Source organism: Chanodichthys erythropterus, chromosome 13 (genome assembly GCF_024489055.1).
Source record: "Chanodichthys erythropterus isolate Z2021 chromosome 13, ASM2448905v1, whole genome shotgun sequence".
Lineage (NCBI taxonomy): Eukaryota > Metazoa > Chordata > Actinopteri > Cypriniformes > Xenocyprididae > Chanodichthys > Chanodichthys erythropterus.
In genome coordinates this window covers 46,504,411-46,521,960 of record NC_090233.1, presented here as the reverse complement: position 1 = coordinate 46,521,960, position 17,550 = coordinate 46,504,411, and the positions used below count along the sequence as shown (strand labels likewise).

At 36.9% G+C, this 17,550-nt stretch overlaps 1 protein-coding gene across 6 annotated transcripts in view; it reads left to right on the top strand.

The window, feature by feature from the left end:
• mctp1a (multiple C2 domains, transmembrane 1a) overlaps window positions 1-17,550 on the top strand; it is a 197,229-nt gene that overhangs the window by 70,132 nt on the left and 109,547 nt on the right. For all 6 annotated transcript variants that reach the window (XM_067407030.1, XM_067407028.1, XM_067407029.1 and 3 more), the window contains exon 2: window positions 15,450-15,567. In XM_067407030.1, the coding sequence (XP_067263131.1) occupies window positions 15,450-15,567 (118 nt within the window). The remainder of the gene's footprint in view (window positions 1-15,449; window positions 15,568-17,550) is intronic.

Below are 17,550 nucleotides of genomic sequence, written 5' to 3'. Positions count from 1 at the left end.
GTTGTTCTTCATACACACTGAACAAATCTGATTCAAAGAGTCTATTTTACTGTGTGTCTATGTAATGAAAATAAATTCAACACCTCCAACTGAGTTTGGAATCTGCTATTTCTCAATATTTAAGTGATTTGGTGCGTCGGCGTGACAGTGCTGGTTAACAGGTTAAAAATTCTTATCAATTGTTTCAGTATTTGTTTTATATATATTTTTTCAGTTTTATATATATTTTTTCTTTTCCAGTACTGCTGTTGTTGCATATGTGTTATACTATATTTAAAGATTTGAACATTAGGTCTTAATTTCTGACTTGCTATGTTTAAGCATTTGCAAATAAGATGAGAAAGATCCATGATTTTGGTAAGGGGTAAACTTACATGAAAAGAAAATGTAAGCATTTTAGAAACGTGTTAATTGACTGCATTTTGTGTGAAAACAACATGAATTGTGTTAATGGTATGGCCACAACAGACAGATGTTCTGCTAAACGTGTTTAGAGTTTTCAAAAGTATGTTAGCAATTGGAAAAAAAAAAAAAAAAACTGTAATTATGTAAATTATTTGAGCTCCTTTTTTGCTTTGGCCCAATAATGCAAAGCAGCATTAATTTGATTCAGACTACTTCCAGAATAAATTGCTTTAGTGAGTAATTGGAGAACATCGATTTCAGGTTTTAAAGAAATAGCATGCTAAAATGCACCAGCCTATTGTGGGCACATTTACCAGAATGTTCAGTGAATCAATTAAATAAGATCATTTAAAGTCACACTATATATCATTGGCTCTGAGTCAAGTCACGCTCCTTACTTAAGACCTATTATGGCTTTGGTATTCAGCTTATGAACTGGTTTTATAAGCCAAAGGTAAATATGATGGTATTTGAAGGTATATAGTGGTATATAAACAATTGATGGTTAGCCTTTTGTATGGGTGTTGCTATTATTGTTTTCCTTCATATGCTTTCTTCTGTATTCACTCATTTGTTTGAGCTTTAGTTTGTTCTAAGAATTAAAATTTCACATACTCTCATCAGGTCAGCTTGTCAGGTTTGTGCAATCCTTATTCTAAATTAACAGTAACCTTAACATGTTAAAAATGTGTTGTGCATAATTTTTGTGGCTGCTAAGATGAAATCTTTTTTCATTCTTTAGTGGTTGTTAGCTATTCTTCTTGCATATGCAGATGCCTGTGTAGCTACTAAAGACGTTGTTCATTTTTAGCTTTGTATAACATTTCACCCTTTCAGCTAAACTTGTAACACAATAAAAAGTGCTGGCCACTTTGCAGTCTGTTATTGGTTTACTTACTGCCCATAAGAGGAGGTGAATTCAGAGCCAGTGGCAGGATGAAAAGACATTCAATGGATAGTCACAAACAAAGTGTGTGTGTGTGTGCAAGGCAAGCATGCATTTGTGTGTGTGTGTAGACGTTTCCTGCAACTGATGAATGACTACTTTCCCCGTGCTGAAAAAGTGCAAAACAAATACAGTGGCTTTCAATGTGACGGAGAGCAAAGCTTCAAAATGAAACCATAAACATGTGAATAATGTAGTTCATAAACTAGGGCACATTGAAAGAGTTCTGAAAGCCGTCTGGCTTCAGCGCTGCTTAGATTGATCTTCACTGTCTTTCTCAGGGAGCTCTTTGCTAATGTCATGCTTTTTTTTTTTTAACCACAGAAACTTTTCAATTGCTCAACCTCGAATTGCCCAATAAATATACAATACTTTATGAGCATGTTGACTCTTTCTCATATGGAAACATAATTTTAGCAAATTTTATCCTGCATCACCAGCCATGTTTGAACAACATTGAAATATCACTATAGTGCCATTTTGAAAACTTTTACAGTTATTATATATCATTACAGTTACTATATGAGTAATATTGTCATCATGTACTCATATTTGTCACATTTATTGTTCTTTTTTTGGCATGCGACTTTTTAAATTTACGTCTTAAATCATTTTCAAAGGGCATATCAAAAAACCATACTTGTGTTTTCACTGACAGATGAAAGCCAGCTGCAACTGATCAGTGACAGATAGGTCTCACCAGCTCTTAGAATCCATTAACCGAGGTGACATTGCATTGCTTTGAGACTTTATCTATCTCTGCAAAGTGAAAAAGAAGATTGCAACCCATTCAAGGGAGCACTGGAGTCACTTTGCACTTGGTACAATTATTTGGTCCCAGAACTCACCCAGAAAAAAGACAGGCATTGAACAGAATCAGTGGTTTAGACTGTTTATTTTTTCAGTTAACTTCTATCTTCCTGTTAGAAATGGTTTCAGTTACGGTTTCAAATAGCTGTTCATTCACATGTGCTTTAAAAACACATGAAAGGGCTGCTTCTTGTAAACAGATAGATCATTTCCTATCTAGGATTTTTAATATATATATATATATATATATATATATATATATATATATATATATATATATATATATTAGTATTTTGAATATGTAATAATGGCAGTATTTTCAGAGAAGATGAATACTAACATTTGGTGATGTAATCCTGCTGAGGGAATCCTCTACATTGAACTAGTCAGACTAAAACACTACATTATCACTCTTGACTGAACCCTGTGATTTTCGGTTATTGTTCTCCTCTTTAAGATGTATAATTTTGGCTGATATAAATTTCCATGTACTAATTATATATATAAATGATAATGAAATATAGCCTATACGCAGAATGGTCTCGGAAATGTGACTAGCTATAATGAACAGTGAAGATATTAGGAGAGGTGTCAGATCATGTCATTTATTTTTTATGATAACATTTAGGTTGTACTATTCATTTAATTCTAATAGCCAGTACGTTGCCACAGTATTGAAGACAATGAAGATGGAGGAGACAATAATATCAGTCAATATTAAACTTTACAAACTCAGGACAGACACTCGGGAATAATAATGACACCATACATTAATAAGAAAATGCTTAAAGCATGATCTGCTGTTATATCACAATCATGCATTGTGGTCTATGGATCTGCCTGAAGTGTACATTGAGTAGACTTGGTCAAAATCAAGGTATTGAGGCTCTGTCCAAATAAACTTCCCTCATCCACTTGACGAAGTTGAACGTACTTCAAAATGTCGGTGGGGATTCCCCTAAGGGGAAGCACTTAAAGGGTCAGTTCACCCAAAAAGGAAAATTCTGTCATTAATTACTCACCCGTAAGACCTTTGTTCATCATCGGAACACAAATTAAGATATTTTTGATGAAATCCGAGAGCTGTCTGACTCTTCCATAGGCAGCAATTTAACCACCACTTTCAAGGTCCAGTAATGTACTAAAGACATTGTTAAAATAGTCCACGTGACTACAATGGTTCAACCTTAATTTTGTGAAGTGACGAGAATACTTTTTGTGTGCAAAATCAAAACAAAAATAATGACTTTATTCAACAATATCTTCTCTTCTGTGTCATTCTCAAACACTGATCATAAACATACTTAATTAGTAGGAAAAACAACCTGTTAAACATGGAAGTACAATGCAATCGTTTAAGACATTTCTCCTTATGTAGAACCCTTTTGTCATAAAGCATTCTTTAAAATTGAGTCAAGAACCCTAGGGTTTTGTATAGAACCCCATTGAACATATTTCTCTAAGAGTGTAGGCTACCTTATTATTGTGGTATTGTTTGAAGTACTATAACTTGGAGTACTGTGTGAATACCATGATATAATATATGGTAATGAATGATTTAGTACTGTGGCATATATCAAAGTACCATTATACTGGCATCTTTGATTCTTTCTATCATAAAACAAATCTACCAGTGTTTACGTGGTTATTGATTGTTCCCTACACAGTGGAAAGGGAAGGTGATACGTTGTTGCTTTTATTGAGTTTTTATCATTTTATAACATGAAATTTATATAAAGGAGTTAGAGAGTTTATTGTGTGAATTGTCACAGAGTAGAGGGATAGTTCACCCAAAACTGAACATTCAGACTTTATTTGCTCACCCTCATGTAGTGATTTAAGGTCTTATTTTGAGGTCTGTTCACACAAAGTTATTGTATGACTTTGGTAAAGTTTGGAATATAGCACATTTTGGAGCTAAATAGTTGTGGTAACCACTCATTTTCACTGAAAGCAGGCTTTTCCTTTTTTTGTATTGTGGAGGAAATAAAATTATATAGGTTTAGAGGATCAGTAAATCTTATTTTTTGGTGAACTGTCCCTAATTCCAGGTCTCTGTACACCTCCATTAGCATGACCTACATCCGAACCTCTCCTGGCTAACCAAAAGACGCCAATGCAAATGCAATTCATCTCTTGCCACCTGCAGTGTGTGGAAATAAACAAATCTATCCTCTGTAGCCAAATAAGAGCACATCTATTACTTCATGCTGCTCCATACACAATCCCCTGTATGTGGTAACACTGCAGTGATGAACCTCCATGCAATGGAAAATACCTGTGAAGAAGCTCCCATAAATTCACATATTTCACATCAATCATCAGTGTCATTAAACTTTTACAAGTAAACCATTGAAATGGTTGTGATGGAACCATTACAAAGACATTTTGTAAATTGAGCTGGCAGTCTCATATAAACAGAGCAGATAGTTGGCTCAGGCATAGAGGTGATATAATCTCTTTTTGGATGAGCTTGGTTAGCGACTCTATTCTGTTGATGGAGCATGTCTAATAGGATTTTAAAATATCTAAGTGCCGTTTGTTTGTTTTTTTTGTTTTTTTTTAAGGCTTTTTAGCTTTATTCTGACAGGAGAGTGAAAAAAATACACTAGCTATGTTTCCATTCAAAGTTATGATTTTAACTTTCATTCAGTTATGATTTTAATATCACATAAAACATTTGCGAATAAATCATCGTTTCCATTCCATGTGTTCAAAATGATCACTTTCCTGGGAAATTGGCACAAATATCTGTAATAAAAATGGAAGTTGCTGCAATCAGGGAAGCTACCGTGGCTCTTTTTTCATACATCATAAATTAATTGCTCCTAAGTGTGCATTGATGAAATGCAATAAATGTTGTCATGTTATCTTACATTCTGTAACGTAATGGGACTCAGGCAGGGATCCAATTCCAAGCTTTTATTAAAAGTGAGCGTGGTCGGACGGGCAGGGTCAACAAACAGGAACAGCAGGGGACAGGCAGAATCGTGGTCAGGATACAGGCAGTAAATCAGGGCAAGCAGATAGCTATCACAGGTCAGGAAACAATACATAGTCCAAAGGTAGGTGTTACGGCTGGTGGTGTAGAGATGAGGCAGATGCAGATTTCCACAATCATATAAGACTTTAATATAAACAAAGGCAGCGTACACCAAACTAGCGTCTAACATACAACGAGAACGGACCAGGAGTGAATGGGAACACAGGGTATAAATACAGATAACTAACAAAGGGAGCTAAACAAGGTGATGGGATGATAAACAAGACACAGGTGAATCAAATGAACTAATCAACAGAACAGGGAAACTAGGTCACAGGGGAAGACAAACATGGGGCTCTGTAACAGTTCGCCCCCTCCCGAATAGGCGCGTCCTCGCGCCGTAAGAGTCCAGAGGAAGGAGGGAGGGGGTTCTGGAGGAGGGCGGAGTACCAACAAAACAAAAGAAAAGAGTCCATAGAACATAACAATGACAGTCCAAGGGGGAGTGGAGGGTGGGAGGAGCCAGGGGGAAGCCAGGAGCAGCAGGAGCCAGATGTTACCCCAGAAGCCAGCCAGGACGAGGCCCCAGGGTAGAGTCGCAGGTGGGAACCATGGAGGAGTCGGCTTGGGGGAAGACGACACCCTGGGGACGACCAACGGAGATGCAGCTGGAGACCTGGGTGTAACTGTAGAGCCGACGAGCCCACGCGCAGCCGATGGTCCTGGACGAGCGTCCGAGGAGGAGACGGACCTCCAGAGGGCAGAGGCTGAGCCGGTGGGACCGAGGATGTAGGCGGAGCTGGAGGGAAGGAGGAGCCAGACGGAGCCGTAGATGCAGGCAGGTGGACGACTGACCAAGGCGGAGCCGGAAAGACGAGGGAGCCCGGAGAAGCCGTATGGCCGATGGTATCCGGTGGAGCCGAGGGAGGGAGGAGCCAGGGTGACGCCGAAGTGTCGACAGGCCGAGGTGGAGCAGGGGGCGTGGAGGCTGGAAGTGGAGGCAGGGGATCTTCTTGAATGGATGGAGTGGAGGGCCTGAAGATGCTTGACATCCCCACCTGGCATGTGGGAGATGTCAAGTGGCTGAAGGGCAGAAATGATGGTGGGGCTGAGGAACTGGCTGTGAGACTGGGTGACGGAGGAGGCGGGAGAGGGAGGCTGGGTGGGCAGACAGGGAACTCAGGAGACGGAGATCTGGAGAACACTGGAGATTGGTCCTCTGGAGGCTCAGGAGAATCATTAAAAACAGGAGAATCAGGGGAATGGGAAGTCACCTCTCCGAAAAAATCAATTAAATTAGCTGTAAAAATGTCTTTCAGTTCCTCAGCATATTTGCCAGTATCAGTCATAGTTTTCGTCGTGGTGGTGTTGTGGGTGGAGCTTTTCTCCCAGCCCTCGATCTCCACAAGCACTCCCACGACGTCAGATGATGTTACCGGCTCACGCACCTGGTCAGAACCTTGCTGTGAGGTTGGCTCCGGGGCGATGGTACGGTCCGATCCTTTCCTCGGTCCTGGCTCATCCATCGCGGTGGGCTGGCCTCCTCGGTCTGCGGTGGGGTCGTGAAACATCTCCGTTGTGACGTTCGTCGATGTTGACTGACTGGCTTCTGGCAGTGGAGTGGGGCTGGCGGCGAAGTCATCCTCCGCCGGGCAGATGGTAAACGGAGAGTTGTTGTTTACCAGCACCCACTCCACGAGTGCGGCGAAGTCCTTCTGAGGACCGCTCCCTGGGAGGCGTGCCCGGGACCGCTCACTAAGGCTGGAGATGTAGAACACGCAGAGCGAGCGGTCTGGATAGTGTGTGAGGCACGCCAACTCCAAAAAATCCAGGGTGTGTGATTCCAGGGAGCGGTCCCTCTGCTCCAGGCACAAAAGGGCAACGGCAGGGTCCATGGTGACGGAGAAAGGGGAAAAAACAAACAAAAAGAAAATCGCCGCAAAAACTGTATGGGTCCGTTCTTCTGTTACGGCTGGTGGTGTAGAGATGAGGCAGATGCAGATTTCCACAATCATATAAGACTTTAATATAAACAAAGGCAGCGTACACCAAACTAGCGTCTAACATACAACGAGAACGGACCAGGAGTGAATGGGAACACAGGGTATAAATACAGATGACTAACAAAGGGAGCTAAACAAGGTGATGGGATGATAAACAAGACACAGGTGAATCAAATGAACTAATCAACAGAACAGGGAAACTAGGTCACAGGGGAAGACAAACATGGGGCTCTGTAACAGTAGGCGGCAGAGAATGGTAAACAGGTAACAGACAGGCAGACAGGATAATAAAGCTCGGAATTGTACACAGGGTGAAACAAGACTTCGCAATGAGGTGGTGTGTGAGTGAGTCTTAAATAGTCCAGATAATGTGCATTAGCTGTATGTGGCAATTGATGATTGGTGTGGAATGTGTGCATGTGACTGGCAGGGAGGATTATGGGAATTGAAGTCCAGGAACTGACAGGAATCGTGACATGTTCGGAGGCAGATACTTCATCAGGGTTCCCCATCATCCTCGAAAACCTTGAAAACCTGGAAAATTGATGACAGACTTTCCAATCCTGGAAGACACATGGAAAATTAGGGAAAATGTAAAATGTCCTGAAAAAACTTGTTATTGTCCTTGAAACTTTTTATTTATTTATTTATTTTTTTAAAGTTCTTCAGTTTTGCAGAGAACAAAGAGTTTATCTCTGGCCAAAAACAATTACCGTTAGTTGCAGAAAGTGCGATGTTCCGGAATTCTGAGGTTTGACGTGAGAGTATTATTTTCAATGGTGTTGTTTAGTCTTGTGTTGCCACTTGCAGCAGTTGGCTAAGGCTATTAACTGCTCAAATGTATGCAGCAAATTGTTAATTGGTAAGCAGCTACCTAATTATTAGTTAGCAAGTTACTTTTGATGGCAGCTTCATTGATTATAACAGGAGTTTTGAACTTTGTGAGATTGCGCAGAAATGATTGACAAAAGTTATTATAAAAGTTTTTTTTTTAATCACTTTTTTTTTTTAAGTTTTATTTTTCGTGCTGCTGTGTATACACACTGCAATTTTTTGGGAATGACTAACTTATTTAAATGCAGTATTGAATCCAAAAGTATATTGATTGACATGATGATAACCAGCATAGGATGAGACAAAAAATTATGTCTAAATAGATGTGTGCATTAAGTCTAAAAGCAGACTAATAGACCTGCCACATATTCTATTACATGTTATGGGTTTTATTGTTATTCATTGACTTTTTTTTTTTTTTTTAAATATTTTTATTTTCAAACAAAACATTAAAGTAGTTCCAATATTTTTTACTATGATATGGACACTGGTAACAAGAACAATTTGTCATAGTGTATGATTAAAGGTGCCCTCGAATTAAAAATTGAATTAATCTTGGCATAGTTAAAATAACAAGAGTTCAGTACATGGAAATGACATACAGTGAGTCTCAAACTCCATTGTTTCCTCCTTCTTTATATAAATCTCATTTGTTTAAAAGACCTCCGGAGAACAGGCGAATCTCAAAATAACAGCGACTGTTTCGTAACAGTCGGGGTATACGCCCCCAATATTTGCCAACATTATGAAAGGCATTAGACAAGGGCAGAACGTCTGGATCTGTGCAGAGCTGAATCATCAGACTAGCTAAGCACGCAAGAACAACAGCGAATAATAACTGATATGATCCATGATAACATGATATTTTTAGTGATATTTGTAAACTGTCTTTCTAAATGTTTCGTTAACATGTTGCTAATGTACTGTTAAATGTGGTTAAAGTTACCATCATTTCTTACTGTATTCACGGAGACAAGAGTCGTTGCTATTTTCATTTTTAAACACTTGCAGTCTGTATAATTCATAAACACAACTTGATTCTTTATAAATCTCTCCAACAGTGTAGCATTAGCCGTTAGCCACGGAGCATAGCCTCAAACTCATTCAGAATCAGAAGTAAACAATATAACAGTATGCAATACTCACATAATCCGACGCATGCATGCTGTATGCATGACGAACACTTTGTAAAGATCCATTTTGAGGGTTATATTAGCTGTGTAAACTTTGTTTAGGCACTGTTTAAGGCAAGCGCGAGCTCTGTGGGCAGAGAGCATGAGATTTAAAGGGGCTGCGCTATATAAATTGGCGCGTTTATAATGATGCCCCAAAATAGGCAGTTAAAAAAATTAATAAAAAAAAAATCTATGAGGAATTTTGAGCTGAAACTTCACAGACACATTCAGGGGACACCTTAGACTTATATTACATCTTTTAAAAACATGTTCTTGGGCACCTTTAAGTGATTAAGAGCTCATATTAAAAACTGATTTTATTGTCATGGCAATAAACTATGGAAGCTTGTTTCTGCCACTGAATAAAAAGTAAAAAAGATAATTGCAACTTTTTATCTCACAATTCAAAAAAATTCTCGCAATTGTGAGCTTACATAATTGTGATATAGACTTGCAACTGCGTGATATAAAGTCAGAATTGCATGATATAAACTCACAATCGTGTTATAAAGTAGGAATCGTGTGATATAAAGTAAGAATTGTGATTCTGCAACTCGCAGTTGTGAGAAAAAAAAGAATAGCAACATAAAAAGATGCAATTAACTTTTTTTTTTTTATTCTGTGGCAGAAACAAGCTTTCATAGTCATAATGTATGATTAAGAGCTCATATAAAAAACTAATTTTATAGTTAAGTCATGGCAATAAACTGTACGCCTTTTAAAGACTTAGAGAGCAATATATTACTTTAGAGTGTGATCCTTGTCCTTTATTCCTGCTATAGTAAAGTTGAAAATGTCCTAGAAAAAAGTTCTGGAAAATAATCGCTGAAAAAGAGTGGGAACTTTGCCACATGTTTGGGAACGCATGAGGTCATTATACCCAACCATTTTCATGATAGACTTTGGTGCAGGCATTTCAGGATGACCAAACCAACATTTGAGATGCTGTCAGCTTTTGTTATGGGAAATTGCTCAGCTGGATAGTCCAGTTATTCAATCACATCCACTGTTGAGGTGAAGTCACAGTTTTTTTTTTGTTTGTTTTTTTTTTGAAGTTTTTTTGTTGTGTAGGGATTCAGTAAATGTTTTGCCATCATAGTTTATGCGCATGACTTATCGGATAAAAATGTTTTTTTTTTTTTGTTTTTTTTTAATGCCCTTTTTAAAAAAAAAAAAATTATGCACATCTTGGCATTTCCATCCAGCAATTTTTTATGCAATATCTCAAAATTCACATAAAAATATTTGGATGGAAACATACCTGTTGATAAGTGAATTAGATCAATATATAGTTTTAAGACAAAACATAATAATAATAATAATAATAGTTTTATTCAATTATTTACTTTTTTTGCATGTAGACATGTCTATCTAAATTTGAGTTGGCTTGATTTTTCTGTGCAAACAGAGAATGTTCATTAATTCTTTTTTTTGTTTGTTCATTTGTGTTCCCTGATATACAGAATAAATGCTTCTACAAAAGAAGCCATTAAAACATCATTTTCATGCCATACAGCACTCCAGAATAAATACTGACATCAAAATTGGAAACTCTTGATTATAAATGTATATTTTAATTACCACAGATTACCACAGTTATACATACAGAGTGTAATTCTCAAATACTGTGTCCTTTTCCATCCTACCGTAATGACACTTCTGACCCTTCTCTTACCCGGGCCATCTGTCCAATGAAATTATGTCCATGCACCTGTGGAGTGGACTATCCTATATTCCTGTCATTATAAGCTCTTTACCGTATGCAAGACTCCAGAGGTTGAAACTTCATCACCGTCATCTCTTATTCATGAGAGACGCTTATTATGCAAAGCTCTGATCAGTTCCGCTAAATGCTTTTTGACCCTGGAGAGACATAAGAGAAAGGTAAGAGAAGGAGCTTTTATTTATCTTTATGGATTGCCATATTTAGTAAGTGTTTATTTTGTAGCTGCTCTTGGCAATTATTGACTTGTATGAGTAACATGTAAACAATAGATTCAAGAGGAATCTACTTACTGCCTTTCAAACTGCAACAATAGTTTAACAATTTCAATTCAAGTAAATCATGATATAGTATGGTTTTATATTTCATAAACAGTGTGTCGACTAATAATGAAGCCTGACCTTAGGGGAAAGTGGACTAAATGATATAAGCTGAAATGTATATGCCAGTGTATGCATTAAACTGCCAAACACATTTACTAAAGGACTAAATATATTCTAGGTATTGTATTTAAACTTGAAATAGAAATGTTGATGATGTAAAATGGATGAGACTTAAAATCTGTAACTTTTTTTGTTCAAAATTACTAAAATTGAAATAATGACAATTATTTACATTTAAATACAATCAATACATAATCAGTCCTTCTTCCAAAATCTGTTTTGTCTTACCATGATTCACTATAGTAAGCCTGTTATAAGTGTTTATATTTTAGACCTTATGGGATGGTTTTCACTGGAAATTGCGTACACTCACCCATGCATGTCTTTGCATATCTGCAAATAGAGAAAAGTTACTCCGGCTAGGTTAGTTGTCTCAAGAAATTTAGACATGGAACACTTTAAAAACTATGAAATCACCTGTTTTAAACAAAAAAACAGAGGAGAGTCTACTGGCAAAAAGAGCATGCGACAGAGCTCGTAATAATACGAGAATAAACATGGGCTTGGCTTTTTGGAGATAGCAAGAACAGAGGGATTTGAAATGTTGTAAAAGCAACATGGAGATACCGTTTTTATTACTCAACAGTAAGTTAGTAAGGTATTTTATTGAACAGATAAACTGCCATATGTAGCTCTGTGAAGGTTCATATCATTGTGGGTTCATCCAGTGCTGTGCTGGAATTTGTTTTCAAGGAAGTACCATGTCTAATAATGGGTAAAGCTACAGTAACGTCTTCAGCTAGTCAGCTTGAGATCCTCTCCATCTAAACTAGTGATATTTCTTCTAAATTATAAACAGTAGGATAACCATATTCATCCGCACAGTCATTTAAAAAGTGTACCTTTAACATGTTGCACTATGTATGCATGTGTGCAGATATTTTTACATAAAATGGGATTTTATTTATTATTTCATATGGGTGAATTTAAAAATAAAAAAGTGATTGCACAATTTCTTCAAAACACTAAACAGCTTTTTTAGAATATTTTCTGACTCAATGTTAGAAGGTTAAGCTCAGCCCTTAGGGATCTGTTTGATTCACTCTGGATTTAGTTCTCAGAGGAGATCAGTCTGTTTTGAAATGTTCATAATCATCTTTTTGCACTATATTGTGAACATTTCTGAAAAATGTCCTAATCATAGAATAATTTTAGTAGTTTCATTATGTGTCATTATACAGTATGTTAACATGTGACTGTGAATCAGAAACTGTTGTAAGCCCACATGTTCACTTGCAGTGGATTAATACTTATTTACTATCATCCACATTATGTTCTCCTTTATAACATTACATAAATAATCTTAAAATAGTTTTGAGGCCTGCCATTGTCTAATGCTTAATAATAGAGTGTCTCAAAAATATAATTGAAACTTCCTGATGTGAAACTTTTAATGATTCGGCTCATATCCCTAATGCTCCTTAAGCCATGCTATGGCTAGACACCAGTCATAATGAGCAAACTGAAATGGAAATGAAATTCTCAAACACAACAATAACAAGGACCCGAGGGCACAATTACCTTCCAAACTTCTTGTCATTCTTTAAGACTGAATAATAAACAGTGTTTGTTGAGTGACAGTAGTGTCAGGGTGCTGTTTTATTCAAGATGAACTCTTATAAAACTGAAAATGAACTTCTCTTGGCAGTGAGGATATGAATGTGTTTGTTTCTGCACTGATTTAAGTTTTTCAATTTCAAGCTTTTATTGTCATAGCATTGGAATGCAGTGAAATTTCAGAGACTACACACAGAGGTGTAATATTTTGTAGGTTCTGGTGAATATGACACTTTGTCTCTCCCTTTCCAAATTGCTTTGTCTTGTCTTCCTAAACTTTGTTGCAATTATCATTGGATCATTGGATAAGTAATCACTTATGTGGCTCGAAACATGGACTAGATGGAGAGTGACCCACATACAGTAAATATGAGGAAATTTTACACAGAAACACAGACACACACACACACACACACACACACACACACACACACACACACACACACACACACACACACACACACACACACACACACACACACACACACACACACACACACACACACACACACACACACACACACACATGTTTGTTTTTGTGAATTGTGGGGACTTTCCATAGACTTCAATGCATTTTACACTGAACAAACTGTACATTCTATCCCCCTACCCTGCCCCTACCCCTAAACCTAACCCTCACAGGAAACTGTGCAAACTTTTACTTTTTCACAAAAACTCATTCTATATGATTTATAAACCCATTTACATTGTGGGGACCGCTGGCTGGTCCCCACGATGTAGGTGAACTCAGGTTTATATTACATCATGGGGACATTTGGTCCCCACAATGTAATATAAACAAAAGCACACACACACACACACACACACACCTACACACACACACACACACACAAACAAGCATTCACATTATGACAAACTACATAAAAGTGCTGGTTGGCTGCTGATGCCATGTAATGTGCAGTAAGTTAAGTTTTTTTTTTTTTTTTTCACAAATAAAAAAAATTAACACAGCATACAGCTACTTAAAATGAAACTTAATTTGTAGTTTGAGTGCTACATTTAATTTTTCAATTAACTTTTCACTGAAATTGTTATGGGGTATGGAATATAATATTATTTGTAATAAAAAAATATATATAATATTCCATACCCCATAACAATTTGAGTGAAAAGTTTATTTTAAGTATGTTTAAAATGATTTTTAAAAGCTCATTTGAAATGAGATACAGCCCTAGAAAAAGCTGGTTAATGCTTGGGGCAGTTGTGGCCTAATGGTTACAGATTTGTAGCCCGAAGGTTGAGGGTTTGAGTTGGTTGGGGCTAGAAGGGATACAGCTACGGCCAGATTGTCCTACCAGGGCTAACTAGGTATGCGCACATCAATATTGCATCATTTTTGTCATGTTGAACAACATTTAATTAATTACTGCACTGGCATTATTGTAAGGGTAGGTTTAGGGTTGGGGTAGGTGTAGGTGTACAGTAGGTGTAGACGTTAATAAAACAATGTGATAAGTAGCAAATATTATTTATTGTTATTTTATAGCAATATTTTGTGTGGATGGGTGAAATGCAGAGCACAAATTCCCAATTTCACTTTTAAAGTATTTGTGTGTGTGTGTGTGTGTGTGTGTGTGTGTGTGTGTGTATTGGTCTTTGGAAGCGCAAGTGTGCATGGATGTAGATGCTTTATGAAGTACTGCCCATTCACCACAAACTGTGCCCAGAGCACGTGAGGGTACAAAGCCGTAAAGTAATTTACTACTGTATACTAATATCTCCTTGAGTCATAAAGATTATTAGCATGCACTGCAAAGTACACTACAATGCATATTTCTTGTTACAAGAAACTGGTGACAGCACTTTAATGGAAGTTTGCAGAGCAATTGTTCTTTTAATATAAAGATGCAGACTTCATACAGTATGCTGCTGATAGTGCAGGATAATACCACAATGAAGACGAATAGAGGCAAAAACTCTCTCAGTGGTAAATACTGTAAACTCTGAGGAGCTTCAGATAATAAGTTCTTGCTGAGTAGCAAACTAGCTCTGTTTTTAATATGTAGAAAACAGTGTAAATCATCAAGCCGCTAATGGTTAGCCCTACAGTCATCTGGAAATTAGCATTCCATCTTCTGTTGCAGTATAATCGGGTTTTAATGTTTCTCTTTGATACTTTGTCAAAGTTTGATGACCTGCTCAGAGGCAGGGTAACTGTTAAATAGTCTTCTAACGATAATATAAGCAGAGGATTAACATTTCCAGACCTTCACAGAACTATAGCCTGAAGTTTCCCAGAAGGTTAAGGCAAGTGAGGACGGTGGCTCTTTTGAACATCTCAAGGTTGTGAGGTCAGGATTTTGTGATGGTAGAGGCTGAATGATTATGTAACTGTGAGGGCAAAGTGAAATGCAAACATCCTTTCTTCTCTCTGCTGCTGGATATTACAGTTAAGAGAAGGAGCCTTGAAGCAGAGCTATTTCTGGTGGTGGGAGTCTTCATAACATTAAACTTTAAACTGGGTATAGACTCCCTAAAGTGTGTGCTTGAGATCCAGGTACAGTGTTTACCCTGTCTGACCACCTTACTGTTCTCCTCTCCCCCTGTAGGGCATCAATATTGTGGAAGCAAGTAATGAAGAACTTCATCCCCCTTCAAAGCCAGGAATGTATCAACTGGACATTGTGTTGAAGAAGGGCAATAATCTGGCCATCAGGGACAGGGGTGGTATGTGCCCTCTTCACCACATTCATTTTACTATTCTTGTTCTTGATTTTTCCAGATTTCTGAGGTTCTGTTGAGCTGCTTTTTGCATTGTAGCATTTTGCCACCCAACATTCACTGTTACTGTTCATCATTAATTTACTGGTTTCAATGTATTTCAATGTGAGATTCATGATGTTGGTTAAAGGTATAGTTCACGCAAAAATTAACATTTTGTCATCATTTACTCACCCTCATATTGTTACTAACCTAATCTGAATAACTTACTTGCTTCTGTGGAACACAAAAGAAGATATTTTGAAGAATTTTGGTAACCAAACAGTTTTGGTGACTTTTGACCAGTTCTATTGTATGTATGTATTGTAGACATTTAGACAATGTAGACATGTATATATTTCCCAAAATATCTTCATATGAAAAGCCATACATGTTTGAAACGACATGATGGTGACTTAATGGTGGCAGAATTGTCAGTTTTGGGTGAACAGTCTCTTTATATCTCAATCAAAACCACAATGAATATTCATAGATGCACCTCTAGGGCCCCCTTTTTGTCCTGCTAACGTGAGATGTTTTCTGATTCTGAGAGATAAAGTTTGCAGAGTGAACAAACAGAAATATTCGAGGCTAAATAGATCTTCTGCTGTGGTCACCTTGACTCATGTGTATCTCAGCAGACAATGACTCTTACATTCCTGCCCATTATGTACAATCAGCTAATGTAAAGTCAGTTGTATTTCTCTTTTCTTCAGTGATTCTGCTTGTTAACAGTAGGTGTTCATCACTAATGCCCAATCATCGCTTAATTAATTGCTTAATTATCTCATTAATTTGAACTCTGCTTCAGTGTTGCTTTAACACTCTATAGATTGGGACCATATACTCTGAGCAGAGTTGATTTAACTTTGCTGTGCAGTTGCTCAAAAAAAATAAATAAAAAAAAAATAAAGTTGACTTCAGTGACAAGCACATAAACACATTCTATTCAGTAAATCTGACTGACAATTTAAGCTTGTTATATTCTGACATTTGAGATCTAGGTTCTGTTTTTTTTTTTTTTTTTTTTTGTAGATTAATTGGATGCACCATACTGGAGTAAGTGTGGTGCTCTTCCCCATGTAAAATATATGATGAAGTTTGTTATAACAACCAATAACCAAACTCCTTATCACTTTTCATCAGTTTTAGAGTATTTATGATGGTTATTATGGTAAGGAAATGGTAAGTATACAATGTTTCAATTATTAGCATTAGTTAACTATATTAATTAACAGGATCTAACAATGAAAAACACTTCTACAGCATTATTAATCATTATGTTACTTTCAGCATTGACTAGTGCATCTTTAAATTCAAACATTACAATTGTTGATATTACTCAATGCACTGTGAACTAACATGAAGAAACAATGAAAAATATTAAAAATTAATATAGTAATAAATGCATGGCTCATTGTTAGATTAAGTTATCTAATGCATAAACTAATGTTAATAAATGAGACCTCATTGTAAAGTTTTAGTAAGGAAATATTCAAGTAGTAAATACTTGTATAGTAGTGGTAGTAGTAACCAAAAAACAAACAAACAAAAAACATTATACACTACTGTGTATAACTACTGTGTATACACTACTATTTTAGGGTAAGATTTTTTAATGTTTTTAAAAGCAACTTAGTTTGAAGGGATAGTTCATGCAAAAAATGAACATTTTGTCCTCATTTACTCACCCTCATATTGTTACTAACCTTATGTGAATAATTAACTTATGTGGAAAAGAAAAGATATTTTATGTAGATATTTCCCAAAATTTCTTCATATAAAAAGTCATACATGGTTGAAATTACATGATGGTGACTAAACAATGACAGAATGTTCATTTTTGGGTAAACAATCTCTTTAACTTTATATCTCAATCAAAACAATTATGAATATTCATAGATGCACCTTTAGCGCCCCCTTTTTGTCCTGCTAACATGAGATGTTTTC